At 50.1% G+C, this 16,628-nt stretch overlaps 1 protein-coding gene across 1 annotated transcript in view; it reads right to left on the minus strand.

The window, feature by feature from the left end:
• PTPRS (protein tyrosine phosphatase receptor type S) overlaps positions 1–16,628 on the minus strand; it is a 257,496-nt gene that overhangs the window by 157,556 nt on the left and 83,312 nt on the right. Inside the window, exons 3-4 of the mRNA XM_077332102.1 lie at positions 5,344–5,489; positions 965–1,106 (exon numbers count right to left, since the gene is read on the minus strand). Coding sequence (XP_077188217.1) covers positions 965–1,106; positions 5,344–5,489 — 288 coding nt within the window. The remainder of the gene's footprint in view (positions 1–964; positions 1,107–5,343; positions 5,490–16,628) is intronic.

Consider the following 16,628-nt stretch of genomic DNA (forward strand, 5'->3'; position numbering starts at 1 on the left):
GTTTTCCCAGGAGAATAGGGACACCTCTAGGGAAGGTAGTAGGCAAGGTGGCAGGTTGACATGGACAGAGGGGTTGTCGAGAGGCACCTGGATGCACTGGATGAGATCAGATCCCCTGGGCCAGATGGCGTGCACCCAAGAGTGCTCAAAGAACTTTCTGGAGATGAGATTGCTGTTTTTAAGTATTTGAAATGTTGTCACAGAGGAGGGCAGGGAGTGGTTCCAGTTGGCAGCAGAGGGTAGGGCCCACAGTAATGGCTTTGAACTACATGGAGAACAGTACTGGCTAGATATTAGGGGGTGAAATTTCACAGGCAGAATAGTTTAGCAGTAGAATCGGCTGTCTAAGGAGGTCGTGAGCTCCCCCACACTGGCAGTGTTTAAACAGCAGCTGGACAAATATTTATCCTGGATGCTTGAGGCTGATCTTGCATTGAGCAGGGGGTGGGACTAGATAGGCCCCTTCCATCTCCATGATTCTACGATTCTAAATGGGGAACCAGGTTTGATTCCCCATTCCTTCTCCACATGCAGCCTGCTGGTGACCTTGGGGCCGTCACAGTTCCCTCAGAGCTCTCTTAGCCCCACCTACCTCACAGGTTGTCTGTTCTGGGGAGAGGAAGGGAAAGGCATTTGTAAGCCACTTTGGGAGCCAGCATGGTGTAATGGCTAAGACCTGCAGCCTCTAATTTGGAGAACTGGATTTGCACCTCTACTCCTCCTCCACACGCAGCCAGCTGGATGACCTTGGGTCAGTCACAGTTCTCTCAGAGCTCTCTCAGCCCCACCTAACTCACGCAGGCTGTCTATTGTGGGGAGAGGAAGAGTAGGTGATTGTAAACAACTTTGAGAGTCCTTCAGGTTGTGAAAAAGCGGAATACAAAAGCCAACCCCTCTTCTTCTTTGCAAGCACATTTAGAACTGATAGGAGAGAGAAACAGACATGCTCATATGATGGGCTTACCTCTCAGGACAGTGAGTTTGGCTGTGACTGTGATCTCAGCAACAGAATTCTGGGCAATGCATTCATAAATGTTCTCGTCTCTGGGGGTGCGGAGAGGCTGGATCCTCAGGACGGCACCAGCTCCTTCGTCAAATTCGATTGTCTGGGGTGGAAAGAGAGAGAGAGGCAATGAAGTGAAATCACACCGAGGAACAACCCCACACTGAAGGCTGCTTGGTAACACGCACTCTTTATCAAATTGCTCAGCTATATTCATCCAGCTGCAGCTGACCTCTTGCGGAGGGCGTATGGCTCAGCTTTATTCAAAATCAGAGATCACAACAGGATATCCCCAATGGGATTCCTCTGGAGCGATACAACCAAATCCCAGCCGAAAAGAGGGAATTAGAAGGAGTCCAGCGCAGGAAGCTTCCTTATGCCAACCAAACAACTGATACTTCTCTCGTCCTTCAAAACACTTCAGGGTGAACCTTCCCCTGCAGAGAGCCACATGGAGCATCTCTACGGAGACTTCGTTACACTTCCATTCATAGAGGCAAGGGTGATGGCCATTGATGGATAAGCACAGCTGTTTCAAGGAAGACCTTCTTTGATGTATCGGTTGTGCTCATGCAAAGCTCACCTTTATTATTATTGTTGTTGTTGTTGTTGTTGTTATTATTATTATTATTATTATTAAGATTTATTACCTGCCGCTCCCAGCAAGCTGGCTCGCGGTGGATTACAAAAGTTGAGCCGAACAATAAAAATAATGTAAAACTTGTTAATTATTTATTATGGTGCACAATGAAAAACAGAATAAAAACTTCTTAAAAACTAGACCGAACTAACAGCACATAGAACCAAGGACCAAACGCGTTTCGACCCTTCCGGGTCTTCCTCAGTGGTCAAGATTATAACAATAAAGCTTTTTCTGACGCACATGAGATTACACTCTGAGTACAGAACTTAATGAAAGCGAAGAGTGGTGACTTTAGGGAAATAACATAGGAATTGGTCTCCAAAAAGGATAAAATTGACACATTACAGATCCCACTGAACCATTCAGCTAAACATTATAGAGAGTTCTATATAGATATATTTATATATAGGGTGTATTATAATAATCTTGACCACTGAGGAAGACCCGGAAGGATCGAAACGCGTTTGGTCCTTGGTTCTATGTGCTGTTAGTTCAGTATAGTTTTCAAGAAGATTTTATTCTATTTTTAATTGTAAAAAGGTAAAGGTAAAGGTATCCCCTGTGCAAGCACCGAGTCATGTCTGACCCTTGGGGTGACGCCCTCCAGCGTTTTCATGGCAGACTCAATACGGGGTGGTTTGCCAGTGCCTTCCCCAGTCATTACCGTTTACCCCCCAGCAAGCTGGGTACTCATTTTACTGACCTCAGAAGGATGGAAGGCTGAGTCAACCTTGAGCCGGCTGCTGGGATTGAACTCCCAACCTCATAGGCAAAGCTTCCAGACGGCTGCCTTACCACTCTGCGCCACAAGAGGCTCATATATATATATTTTTTATGGTGTTAATTATTTATTATGTTAATTATTTATTATGGTGCACAATTTTTAATTGTGCACCATAATAAATAATTAACAAGTTTTACATTATTTTTTATTGTTCAGCTCAACTTTTGAGTTCCTACCTGTTAAGGTTGGGTTTTGTTCCTTTTCTGGTTTATCACGGTGGATTACAACATTAAAAAACCCACAATAAAATATAACCATTCCCAAGCAAAACCATTTAATAACAAGACCTTCATTTTGGATAACCTGGCCACGATAGGCACAAGATACAGCAGCAAAGAGCCATCTATGATTAAAGTGGATAACAATCGAGAAAAAGAAGTGGGCAGACCAATCCTGCACCAGATTCATGATTCTACACTGTACAAGCACACACGTGCACACATCTTGATCAACCTGAAGAAGTGAGCAAGGACTCCTGAAAGCTCTTCCCCGGCCACAAAGGTGGTCGGACCTGAAGGTGCTGTTGGACTTTGGACCTTTTCTCCTGCTTCAGGCAGACTCACAGGCCGCCCATCTTGATGTGCCAGTGTTTGTCTCTTGGGGCCCTTCCTTGCATACCCAGGGAATTGCTGATTGCCACTGTGGGATGGCAGGTGAATTTCCTCCAGGCCACACTGGATTCTGGACATTTTTGGTGTGTGCGTGGAAGGATCACTTGGGCATGAAATTGGGGTCACTGTGGGTGGGCAGGTAGATGTGTGTTCCTGCATTGTGCCAGGGGTTGGACTAGTTGTCCCTGGAGGTTCCTTCCAACTCTATAATTCTATGACCACTGGTGTGATTCAGCAGGGCTTTTCTAATGTTCTTATGAAAGCCTCTGTCTCTCTGCCCTGTGGCTGGACCTCCAGGGGAACTGGCTGGCCCCTGTGTGAGAGGGGAGGCTGGACTGGATGGACCCTCCCTGGTCTGACCCAGCAAGGCTCTTCTTATATTCTTATCAGGAGAAGGCCTTGGCCTCTCTGCCCTGTGGCTGGACCTCCAGGGGAACTGGCTGGCCCCTGTGTGAGACCGGAGGCTGGACTGGATGGACCCTCCCTGGTCTGATTCAACAGGACTCTTCTTAAATTCTTATCAGGGAAGGCCTTGGCCTCTCTGCCCTGTGGCTGGACCTCCAGGGGAACTGGCTGGCCCCTGTGTGAGACAGGAGGCTGGACTGGATGGACCCTCCCTGGTCTGACCCAGCAGGGCTCTTCTTATATTCTTATCAGGGAAGGCCTCGGCCTCTCTGCCCTGTGGCTGGACCTCCAGGGGAACTGGCTGGCCCCTGTGTGAGAGGGGAGGTGGGACTGGATGGACCCTCCCTGGTCTGACCCAGCAGGGCTCTTCTTATATTCTTATCAGGGAAGGCCTCGGCCTCTCTGCCCTGTGGCTGGACCTCCAGGGGAACTGGCTGGCCCCTGTGTGAGAGGGGAGGTGGGACTGGATGGACCCTCCCTGGTCTGACCCAGCAGGGCTCTTCTTATATTCTTATCAGGGAAGGCCTTGGCCTCTCTGCCCTGTGGCTGGACCTCCAGGGGAACTGGCTGGCCCCTGTGTGAGACCGGAGGCTGGACTGGATGGACCCTCCCTGGTCTGATTCAACAGGACTCTTCTTAAATTCTTATCAGGGAAGGCCTTGGCCTCTCTGCCCTGTGGCTGGACCTCCAGGGGAACTGGCTGGCCCCTGTGTGAGACAGGAGGCTGGACTGGATGGACCCTCCCTGGTCTGACCCAGCAGGGCTCTTCTTATATTCTTATCAGGGAAGGCCTCGGCCTCTCTGCCCTGTGGCTGGACCTCCAGGGGAACTGGCTGGCCCCTGTGTGAGAGGGGAGGTGGGACTGGATGGACCCTCCCTGGTCTGACCCAGCAGGGCTCTTCTTATATTCTTATCAGGGAAGGCCTCGGCCTCTCTGCCCTGTGGCTGGACCTCCAGGGGAACTGGCTGGCCCCTGTGTGAGAGGGGAGGTGGGACTGGATGGACCCTCCCTGGTCTGACCCAGCAGGGCTCTTCTTATATTCTTATCAGGGAAGGCCTTGGCCTCTCTGCCCTGTGGCTGGACCTCCAGGGGAACTGGCTGGCCCCTGTGTGAGAGGGGAGGTGGGACTGGATGGACCCTCCCTGGTCTGACCCAGCAGGGCTCTTCTTATATTCTTATCAGGGAAGGCCTTGGCCTCTCTGCCCTGTGGCTGGACCTCCAGGGGAACTGGCTGGCCCCTGTGTGAGAGGGGAGGGTGGACTGGATGGACCCTCCCTGGTCTGACCCAGCAGGGCTCTTAGATTCTTATGTTCTTAGACATAAGGGGGAAAGCAGGATAAACTAGTGAATGTAAGAACATTAAACTACATGTTTTAAGTCTTTTAAGTTTTAAGACAGCTGTCTCCCCCCTCTGACCTGATCTATTCACCTGGGCACCAAGTCCCAAATTTTGATTGCCGTTTGCCTTTTCTTATTTATTACACCTTTCTGTTCATATTGTTATACGTGCTCTAGATGCGCTAGTTCTTTTGTTCCATGTACACTACCCCGAGATGTCCCAGTGTGGGGCGAAATATAAATCATCAAATGAATAAATACAAATAAAATGTTTTATCCGTCCAAGGAGCTTGGGGCAGCCGCTGAACAGCACGGTGAGGCAGGTTAAGATGAGATTCCTGGACAGTGGGGATTTGAACCTGGGTCTTCCTCAACCAAGTCTGACATCTTATCAATAAACAATGTGTTGGCCCTGTTTTTAAAGCTCTCCAATGATTCACTGTAATATAACCCCACAGACAACCCTCGGTATCTCTCTCTCTCTCTCTCTCTCCCTCTCTCTGGTCGAGAACAGTGGCTTCTGAACTATCTGTTTCAAATCAAGTGGTAAGCACTTACCTCAAACCGCTGTGAGTTCACTTTCTTCCCCTTCTTGTTCCAGGTCACACGGGGCTTTGGGTCTCCGGTTGCTTGGCACACGAAGGAAGCCACCCCTCCTGAGACCCCAATCTGGTCTACGGGAGTCTTGATGAACACTGGGGGACCTTGGGTGGCAAGAGGAAGGGAAGGGACAGCAAAGGGGGGGGGGGAGAAAGACATTTGAATAAGTTGGGAGGCCAATTAACAAAAAATGAACAGGCTGGATCCACGGATCTGTTCCCCTAGTGGTGGAGCATTCTGCCAGCTTTCCCTGATGCAAAAGGCTCAAAGCTGCAGAACACTGAACGAAACCCAACAGCTAGTGGAATAGATTCGTGAAATGCAATGCCATTCCACAGCCTTTGGCTGAGTGGAGCCCAAAACTATGTTCTGCATGTTTACATTAGTCTCGTCCTCCTGTTTCCTTTATTTCTCAAAACCACTGCATACACAGAAAGGAGCAAGAGCCCAATAAAACCTTAAAGATTAACAAAATGTACAGACAGGATGTGAGATAGATTCCAAAGGGGTGGCCGTATTAGTCAGAAGCAGCATAACAAAGTTTGAGTCGAGGGACACCTTGAAGACACCCTGAAGTTTTATTCAAGAAGTGTGTATGCACAGGAAAGCTTACACTTGGAATAAAAGGTTGTTGACTTTAAAAGTGCCCCTGGACTCACATTTTATTCAGAAAGAATGTCCATACGTCTTGGAGAGTGGACTTATTTCAGATGCCGAATGACAATAGCAGGTCCAATAGGTTCTTGACTTGTGTTGCTGACACCTTCGTTTCCCGGGAAGTGAAGTGGGCAATTACAAGGTCCACAATTTTAGACTTGATTCTCACCGATAGGAACTGGTTGATAAGGTGAAAACAGTTGGGCACACTTGGTAATAGTGACCATGTGCTTTTGGAATTCTCAAGAGCCAGTTTGGTGTAGTGGTCAGGAGTGCGGACTTCTAATCTGGCATGCCGGGTTCGATTCTGTGCTCCCCCACATGCAGCCAGCTGGGTGACCTTGGGCTCGCCACGGCACTGATAAAACTGTTCTGACCGGGCACTGATATCAGAGCTCTCTCAGCCTCACCCACCCCACAGGGTGTCTGTTGTGGGGAGAGGAATGGGAAGGCGACTGTAAGCCGCTTTGAGGCCTCCTTCGGGTAGGGAAAAGCGGTATATAAGAACCAACTCTTCTTCTTCTTCTTCAATCTTGGGGAAGAGAAAAGCTGTGCGGTCAGACATATTGGCTGGAGTTTAGGAGAGCAAATGTTAACAAACTTAAAGTTATGCTGGGTAGAATTCAGTGGTCAGAAAAACTTAAGGAGAGGGATGGGGATTTCTTAAAAGTGAAAACTGAAGGCACAATCACAAATAGTTCCCCTGAGAAGGAAAAACAGGAGGAGGTTAAGAAGCCAGAAAAGCCCCATAAACACAAAAGATTTGAGTAATTAAAAAAACATTTGGGAAATGGAAGTAGAGCCGTATAACCAGGGAGGAATATAAATCAATGTTTTCTAACACTTCCTACAAGCATCGCTGGGCTCCAACTACACAGCTCCACCCCCTGAAAGTGAAAATAGAAGGTAGTAATGTCTGATGGCAAATCAGCCAGTCGGTTTGATGTTAAAGGTTTTCATGTCTGGCAGCAGTGATGAGCTGGCTCAAGGAAAGTCGTCTGAAGCTTAATCCTACAAAGATGGAGGTCCTGTGGTTCGGTAGGAAAGGGCCAAGCAAGGGAGCACGACTGCCAAACTTAGATGGGGCATGGCTGTTAGTTGCACGCTCTGCCAGGAACCTGGGTGTAACCCTTGACACCTTCCTTTCCATGGAGGAACAGATCGCAAAGATAGCCTGGTTGGTGTTCTTCCACCTCTGCCAAGCCAAGCTACTCACGCCCTACCTGGCCCCAAAACACCTAGCCGCAGTGATCCTGGCAACGGTCCCCTCTAGGCTGGATTTCTGCAACTCACTCTACACAGGCCTACCCTTATCCCTGACCTGGATATTCTAACTGGTGCAGAATGCAGCAACCAGGGTTCTTACGAGGACACCTTGGAGGTCCTATATTTGGCCCACACTCCAACAGCTGTACTGGCTACCAACTGGTAGGCTCACGGCCATACACGGTCTGAGTATCTGAGAAACTGCCTCTCCACCTATACCCCCCCCAAAGAGCTTTATGCTTCTCCAGCACCAATAAACTGGCAATCTCTGGCCCCAGGGAAGCTCGTCTGTCAACGACTGGAGCCAGGGCTTCCTCGGTCTTGGCCCCCATCTGGTGGAATGAGATCCCATAAGACATCAGAGCCCTGCTGGAGATAAAACAATTCCACCGAGCCTGCAAAAAGGAACTCTTTCACCAGGACTTTGGCCAAGACAATTGAACGAGCCACTAACCCACAAGCCAGAAGCCCCCATAAACTCCACTGGCAGTGCAGACAGATCAAACTGTTGTTTGTTATTGAGTTCTGTTGGTGTATCACACGGTTTGTCACTGTTGTTATCGAATACAGTTGTTTATTACACTCTTTGACAACAGTTTTGTTTTGTTTTTTACTGTTCTATAAGTTCTATAAAGGTAAAGGTAAAGGTATCCCCTGTGCAAGCACCGAGTCATGTCTGACCCTTGGGGTGACGCCCTCCAGCGTTTTCTTGGCAGACTCAATACGGGGTGGTTTGCCAGTGCCTTCCCCAGTCATGACCGTTTACCCCCCAGCAAGCTGGGTCCTCATTTTACCGACCTCGGAAGGATGGAAGGCTGAGTCAACCTTGAGCCGGCTGCTGGAATTGAACTCCCAGCCTCATGAGCAAAGTTTTCAGACGGCTGCCTTACCACTCTGCGCCACAAGAGGCTTGTTTATCGCACTGTACCGTATGAAAGTTATAACGTAAACCAGGCGGCATATAAATATAATAAATAAATTAAAACAATGGTTCAAAGTTTTGATTTAATGTCATTCATGGATTAATTGTACCGCATAATTTTCTAGGTGTTTTGGTTCAGGTCAGCAGGATGTTCATTGGCCCCAATCAAACGCCTGGCGGAGAAGCTCCATCTTAGAAGAAGACATTGCTCCCCAATGTAACAAGAAGAGGCATGCTGGTAATTGGGGATTCCCTACTTGAGAGGCGTAGGAGCCAAAGTCTGTCGACCAGACTTCTTGTCTCGGGAGGTGTGCTGTAAGGATGTGTGCCTCAGCGATCACTGAAGCCCGAGGTCTCCGCACCGTGGCACCGGCCTCCTACACACCTCGGGCTTCGGTGATCGCCAAGCTGAGCCACACATCCCTAGCATGCTGTCCACCTGGCGTGAGAATCAAGGATGTCACAGAAAGGGTGGGAAGACTTGTAAAGCCCAAGGACAGAGATCCCTTCCTGCTCATTCATGGGGGAACAAACGATGTTGCACAGTGCAGCGTGGAGCATATGAAGCGAGACTACATGGAGGAGGAGGACGGCCGTGCTTCACAGTGCTGTGCCAGCCAGGCTGGGTGACCGCCCTCTCAGACCTCCTGCCTGCCGCAGCCAGCCACACTCAGTGGCACAGCACCAGCCTGGGTGGTTTGACTTGACAGCTGGGCCACCCCGCTCTGCAGGAGATGTGCCCACCAAGGATCGGAGGGTGGGGAAGGGCAGATGGGAGATTAATGGGCTGACTCACTGTGGGATGCTGGGAGCAATTAGCTGAGACCTAGAGACTAACTTAAGAGCCTCTTGTGGCGCAGAGTGGTAAGGCAGCGACATGTTGTCTGAAATCTCTGCCCATGAGGCTGGGAGTTCGATCCCAGCAGCCGGCTCAAGGTTGACTCAGCCTTCCATCCTTCCGAGGTCGGTAAAATGAGTACCCAGCTTGCTGGGGGGTAAACGGTAATGACTGGGGAAGGCACTGGCAAACCACCCCGTATTGAGTCTGCCATGAAAACGCTGGAGGGCGTCACCCCAAGGGTCAGACATGACTCGGTGCTTGCACAGGGGACACCTTTACCTTTACCTTTAGAGACTAACTTATAGGCCTCTTTGGCACAGAGGCGGGATCTGGTGTTTTCCCTAGAGGTAGTGCTGTGGCAGACGTGGTTTCCCCGTGGCAGCCTTCCCCATCGCTTCTCTGCCCTTGCTGTGGTCACCATCACAATTTTTTAAAACAAACGAGCACTAGAATATCATTATATTGATACTATAAAAGGTAGAGGTAAAGGTATCCCCTGTGCAAGCACCGGGTCATGTCTGACCCTTGGGGTGACGCCCTCCAGCGTTTTCATCGCAGACTCAATACGGGGTGGTTTGCCAGTGCCTTCCCCAGTCATTACCGTTTACCCCCAGCAAGCTGGGTACTCATTTTACCGACCTCGGAAGGATGGAAGGCTGAGTCAACCTTGAGCTGGCTGCTGGGATCGAACTCCCAGCCTCATGGGCAGAGCTTTCAGACTGCATGTCTGCTGCCTTACCACTCTGCGTCACAAGAGGCTCTATCAATACTACAGGTGCAGCCAGTTCTCTGAATTCCCAGTCTCTCATCCCCTGACTAAATGGAACCTCCATGCTCAAAGGCAGTGTACCTGTAAAGACGAGTAACTGGCAGAGAACAGCCACTGGCGGGGGCTCCATCTCTGCCTCATGGCCTTCCGAGGTATCTGGTTGGCCACTGGTGGAAACAGATGGCCACACGAGATTCAGCAGCATTCTGCTTCAGATATCGTTTCAAAATGGGCTCTGATTGCTACGATGCACAGCTGTGCAGCGCATGATGTGTCGGTGTTTGTGCACCTGCATTAATAGACTTGTGCACTATATATAAAAAGTATCCACCCCCGACTCAGAGGTTTAACTTCTAGGGACCCTGGAGAAGAGCCCTGAAGGTGGGAGTTTTGTAAAACCAAGCAAAGAAGAATAAGAATTAGTTCCTATATGCCGCTTTTCTCTACCCAAAGAAGTCTCAAAGCGGCTTACAGTCGCCTTCCCTTCCCTCTTCCCACAACAGACACCCTGTGAGGTGGGTAAGGCTGAGAGAGCCCTGATATCACTGGAGAAGAAGAAGAGTTGGTTCTTATATGCCACTTTTCTCTATCCGAAGGAGTCTCAAAGTGGCTTACCCTTACCCAAAGTGGCCTTCCCTTTCCTCTCCCCACAACAGACACCCTGTGAGGTGGGTGAGGCTGAGAGAGCCCTGATATCACTGCTCAGTCAGAACAGTTTTATCAGCGCCATGGGGAGCCCAAGGTCACCCAGATGGCTGCATGTGGGGGAGTGGGGAATCGAACCCGGCTCGCCAGATCAGAAGTCCGCACTCCTAACCACTACACCAAACAACCGTTTATCAACAGGGGGACAGCTGGGGTCTGTAGAAACCTCCCCAGTGCGGCTCAGGGCTTCTTTAGGAGAGAGTGTCGTCCGCCAAAGTGAAGCTCTGCGGAAGCAGAAATGATAATTTGGTAATTGCATCATGTTCCACAGCAGGACAAAGTAATTCATTTGGTCAGCTTCAAATGAGATTACAGTTCAATTTCCCAAAGCACAAGCTTTCGTGAGTCTAAGTTCCTTCAGTCAGGAAATTGGACTCCAGCATCTTAGATTCGGCTTTTGTTGTCCGCTTGCTTTAGACTTGCTTAATATTCATATTATTAATTTTTCCCCCTTAAAGTCCTTAAGAAGAACCCAGTAAATTAGCTCATAACAATCATCTCACAATTGCAGATGTGGTGGTGAGGGGAGGGCATTGGGTTTCACGTGTGCATTTATGTGCTTTACATTTTGTCCAGAAATATGTCTCTGTACATTTTGTGCATACACAAACTGCTCCTCTTTGTGGGAAAGAAGAAGAAGAAGAGTTCGTTCTTATATGCCGCTTTTCTCTAGCCGAAGGAGGCTCAAAGCGGCTTACAGTCGCCTTCCCATTCCTCTCCCCACAACAGACACCCTGTGAGGGAGGTGAGGCTGAGAGAGCCCTGATATCACTGAAGAAGAAGAAGAGTTGGTTCTTCTATGCCGCTTTCCCCTACCCGAAGGAGGCTCAAAGCGGCTTACAATCGCCTTCCCTTTCCTCTCCCTACAACAGACACCCTGTGGGGTGGGTGAAGCTGAGAGAGCCCTGATATCACTGAAGAAGAAGAAGAGTTGGTTCTTATATGCCACTTTCCCCTACCCGAAGGAGGCTCAAAGCGGCTTACAGTCGCCTTCCCATTCCTCTCCCCACAACAGACACCCTGTTAGGTGGGTGAGGCTGAGAGAGCCCTGATATCACTGCTCGGTCAGAACAGTTTTATCAGTGCCCTTGCGAGCCCAAGGTCACCCAGCTGGTTGCATGGGGGGGAGCGCAGAATCGAACCCGGCATGCCAGATTAGAAGTCTGCACTCCTAACCACTACACCAAACTGGCTCTCCTGGAAAGGACACCCCCACATCACTGCTGCAGGAAGCAATGATGGCTCCAAGCAGAGGCAGCCTCAAGACGGGATCAGATAAACAGCAGAACAGAGGTCCATCGGTGGCTGCTACCTAGAGGAGCCCTCCGCTTGGCGCAGGGATGCTCTGTCTTCATGGCACTTAGGGGAGAAAAGTAGAATAGCTTCTGGAGTTCTTCCCTGCTGGCAGGACCTCTTGATGGCACCTGGGTCTGGGCCATTGTATACACAGAGTGTTGGACTGGATCCAGCAGGACTTCTCTTATGTTATGGCTGGGGCAGCGTTAGTTCCTGCCTTGTGCAGGGGGTTGGACTGGATGACCCTGGGGGAATCCTTCCAGCTCTATGATTCAATGATGGCGCCTGGGTTTGGGCCATTGTGTACACAGAGTGTTGGACTTGATCCAGCAGGGCTTGTCTTATGTCTTTATGTCTGGGGCAGTGATATTCTGTCTTCTTGGTGCTTGGGGGGCAAGAGTGGGAGGGTTTTCTAGAGTTCTGGGCTTGCTGGAGGGACTTCTTGGGACCACTGTGTGACACAGTGTTGGGCTGGAGGGGCCACTGGCCTGATCCAACATGGCTTCCCTTATGTTCTTAAGGATGGAATCAATGCCCCCACCTCAAGGACTATAGGCATCCCTTTTCCCTACAGGAGTGAATGGGATCAGTAAGAGAAAAAAGCAGGGGGAGGGACATCATGATAATCAGGGAGGTGAGGTCCTGCTTCTAGGCCCTCCAGCCACTGAGAAATCAAACCTCCCCCTTCCCCAGTATCTGCCTAGAGCCACCGTTCACACGGACACGGCACAGTGTGGATATTGAGCCAGCTGGCAGTGTATCTGAAGACAGCCATGTAGAGATTTTTTGTGGCTTGCCCTTGGTATGGATCCCCTTGGGCATCGCAGGAACATGCAAGGTGGAGGGAGGGCCGGTGGAGGGGGGCAGACTCTCCCCCAGCAGGCGGACACCCCACTGCTCAAGAACTGCTCTGCCAGCCTCCCCCAGCTTGTGATCTGCACACAGGAAACGCACAGTCCGTAGCTGCGCCAGATCCACACCTCCCTCCGGAACAACAGAAGGCAGCTTTACGATCAGAAAGGAAAAGAGCACAGCTGTGGCTTTGCAATTTAAATATTTCAGTAAATTTTAAGTTAACAAGCCCAGAGGAGACAGCGCAGAGGAAGAGATCGGGAAACGACAGGAGGACCCGAACCAGAGGGCCAAGATTCAAAGCACCCGCTGGAATGAGAGGCAGCTCTCCAATTGATACTGCCCTTCCAGATTGGAGCACGGCACAGGGGTCAGGGAGGTGCTAATCCCCGCTCTGCTGCGAAATTTGCCAGTCTGCTTTTTTTGGATCAAGCTATCTTGCAAGGTAACTGTCTACTCGCAGGGGTAGTCAAACTTCGGCCCTCCAGATGCCCTTGGACTACAATTCCCATGAGCCCCTGCCAGCGGTCGCTGGCAGGGGCTCATGGGAATTGTAGTCCATGGACATCTGGAGGGCTGAAGTTTGACTACTCCTGGTCTACTGAATACCCCACTGTGTCGCCTAGCAGGTGGACTAGGAATGAAGTCAGTAAAAAAATTAATGAAATAAAAGTGGGGAAAGAACTATCTACTCAGCATGAAGACCGGGCCAGATCAGTATGTAATGAAAGGAAATATTAAGCATCGTTTGGGGACAAACCAGGGTTCCGAGGGTGGACCTCGGGCTCAGCCATGTCCTTTCATAAGTAGACGAGGAAGAGCTGGCTTTTATACCCTGCTTTTTCCTACCCAAAGGAGTCTCAAAGTGGCTTGCAAGCACCTTTTCCTTCCTCTCCCCACAACAGGCTCCCTGTGAGGTTGGGGGGGCTGAGAAAGCTCTTAGAGAACTGTGACAAGCCCAAGGTCCCCCAGCACGTGGAGGAGTGGAGAATCAAACCTGGCTCTCCTCTTTTTTTGACCTCTTTTTTAACCACAGCAGCACCACACCTGCTCTCCTCTGCCCCAGGTTTCCCCCATCCTTTCCATAGAGCCCCAGAACAGCACACGTGGATCTGCCCTCCTCTTTCCTCACAGTCATCCTATCAGGGGTAGTCAACCTGAGGTCCTCCAGAGGTTTATGGACTACAATCCCCATGAGCCCCTGCCAGCAAATGGGAATTGTAGTCCATGGACTTCTGGAGGACCACAGATTGACTACCCCTGCATCCTATGATGTCAGCGAGGCTAAGTGGGGCTGTGGCTCAGTGGCAGAGCTATTGCTGGGTGTGTTGAAGGTCAACGGTTCAATCCCCGGCATCCTCAGTTGAAAAGAACCAGGAAGGAGGTGATGGGAAAGACCGTTTTCTGCCAGAGACCCTGAAGAGCAGACTGACTTTGATGGACCCGGGAGAAGGCGGGGGAATCTGGTTCAGTAAAAGGCAACTTGGTGTGTTCCTGTGACCAAGGTTCATCCAACAAGCTTCACAAATCCAGATGGGGGTATGAAATCAGGTCCTCATCAGACACTCAAAGCATGACAACACACCGTTTCTCGGTCATAAGCAGTCATAAGCACACCGACAGCAATGGGTTGAAATTAATTCCAAAGATTTTTTTCGGTTAAACATCCGGAAGGAGTTCCTGACAGTTAGAGCGGTTCTTCGGTGGAAGAGGCATCCTCGGGAGGGGGTGGGTTCTCCTTCTATGGAAGTTTTTAAGCAGAGGCTGGATAGTCATCGGACAGAAATGCTGGTTTTATGAACTTAGGAAGATTGTGAGTGGGTGGGCAGGAAGGGATGTGCCAGTGTTTGTCTCTTGTGCCCCTTCCTTGCATACCCAGGAAATTGCTAATTGCCGCTGTGGGAAGGTAGGTGAATATCCTCCAGGCTAGGCTGGATTCTGGAGATTTTTGGTGGGCGGGGGGGGGGGGTCACGGGCATAAAATTGGGGTCACTGTGGGTGGGCAGCTAGTTATGAGTTCCTGCATTGTGCACAGGGTTGGACTAGATGACCCTGTAGATCACTTCCAGCTCTATGATTCTATGGTGTAGTGGTTCAGAGCGATAGCTTCTAATCTGGTGAGCTGTGTTTGATTCCCCACTTCTCATCCACATGCTGCCAGCCAGGAGACTTTGGGCTCGCCACAGCCCTGATAAAGCTGTTCTGACCAAGCAGGAATATCACCCACCTCACAGGGTGTCTGTTGCGGGGAGAGGAAGGGAAGGGGATTGGAAGCCACTTGGAGATTCCTTCAGGCAGTGAAAAGCAGGATATAAGAACCAACTCTTGGAGGATCCACTGTTCTAGAAAGATAGAAAAGCATTGACCTGCTCTACAAAAGATTCAGATTCTGCTGATGGCATCCTGTCTGTTCTGCAGGAGAGCTTTCCCTGCCATCTTAAGCAGAGCTCCATCTTTCTATGAACTGAAGCAGATGAATTGCAAATGGCATGAATTCTTCACAGAGACTTACAGCTGTACCGTGGGTTGCTAGTTCCTGGTGTCAACTAGTGAATAATCGCCTCCTCAATTCTGCTCCAGGCTTACATGTTGATTGCAAGACGCAGAAACTGGTCCAAAATCACCCAGGTCGTTTCCACAACTATCTAAAATTTCACGGCAACACTCTTTTTAGCTGTGCAGTCATTCCTCGATTTCACACAAAAATTGGTCTCCTCAGGCACAGATCCAAAGGAAAGGTTTCCATTGCACACCTTTTTGGAGTCCCGAAATTTGCGGTAATCCAGTGCGTGTGGTCAGCATTCCAAGTGGCTTCTCTCTTCTTTCCCTGCCTTCCACATCCTTTGGGGGTCCTGAAAGCCCACCTACTGCTTCTCCCTTTCCCATTTCATTCCCTCTGCACCCTGCCGCCATATTTCTCTTGCATTTCCGGTCACATTCAGATGCATGGCCGTCGCTACAAAATTAACACGCCCACAAAATAAACACCCTTATCTCTATTTAGAGACTAAAATCACCTTTGAATGACCACCTGCTGTGTGTTGGGAACTCTTAGGGACCCCTCTAATTCCCCCCCCCAGCCATAGCACCAGATGTGGGAATGAGCTTTCCCAGCTGAGTGGGGATTGGCTATGGGGATTGGTCTCTTGGCTATGAGCTATGAGCCAACCACACCCTGGCAAGAGGCAATGAGGCCTTGAATGCAGCAGAGTATGCTGGTCCTTCTACTTCTTCCTCTTATCCTTCTCTTGAGGCCGACATGTGGACCCCTGGCCCAGGACATCACCACTCTGTGTGTGTATGTGTGTAGGAGAGGAGGGGGGTCACTCATATTATGTCAAAAACCCTTGTGTGAATATTTGCCCTGGAACGGGGAAGAGTTTGGCCCCCACATGAAAGCTATTGAGGAAAGCCAGGGAAAGCTCTTAAGTTTTGCACTCTTGTGGTGCCCTATTATGGCACCGTAGTGCCTCTACCTTGCCTTGTTATTTTGAACTAACCCCCTCCCCTCAAACGTTGGCGAGGGGGGTGTCTTTCCTTCTAAGCTTCCCAACTGAGCAGTGGTAACTTCCTACCCTCTTTGCTCCAAAGCTGCTTTTCCCTTCTGCTCCTCCCTCCCAGGAGCAGAAGCCGAGAACACAATCTCCACACACGGATACCTTGCACTGCCAAGGACACGTGCCTGTCCCCACCTTTTCCCCAGAAGAATCCACGCAGGATTACATGCCGCCTTGATGGATTCCACACCTTCCCTCCCAAACCTTGACCCTCCTCGCGCCCCCAAGCATGTTCTGTTCCCGTTACGAGATTCAAGGCAGCTTGCCACATCGAGATGAACGTGAGTTTGTGACAAGGGAGGTGAGCGCCGCTTTTGATCTCTTCCATCGTCTTTGCCCACTGAGCTTTTATCTGCTCTGGCACGGAACAATTGGGAA

This window comes from Paroedura picta, chromosome 4 (assembly GCF_049243985.1).
Source record: "Paroedura picta isolate Pp20150507F chromosome 4, Ppicta_v3.0, whole genome shotgun sequence".
NCBI classification, from domain to species: domain Eukaryota; kingdom Metazoa; phylum Chordata; class Lepidosauria; order Squamata; family Gekkonidae; genus Paroedura; species Paroedura picta.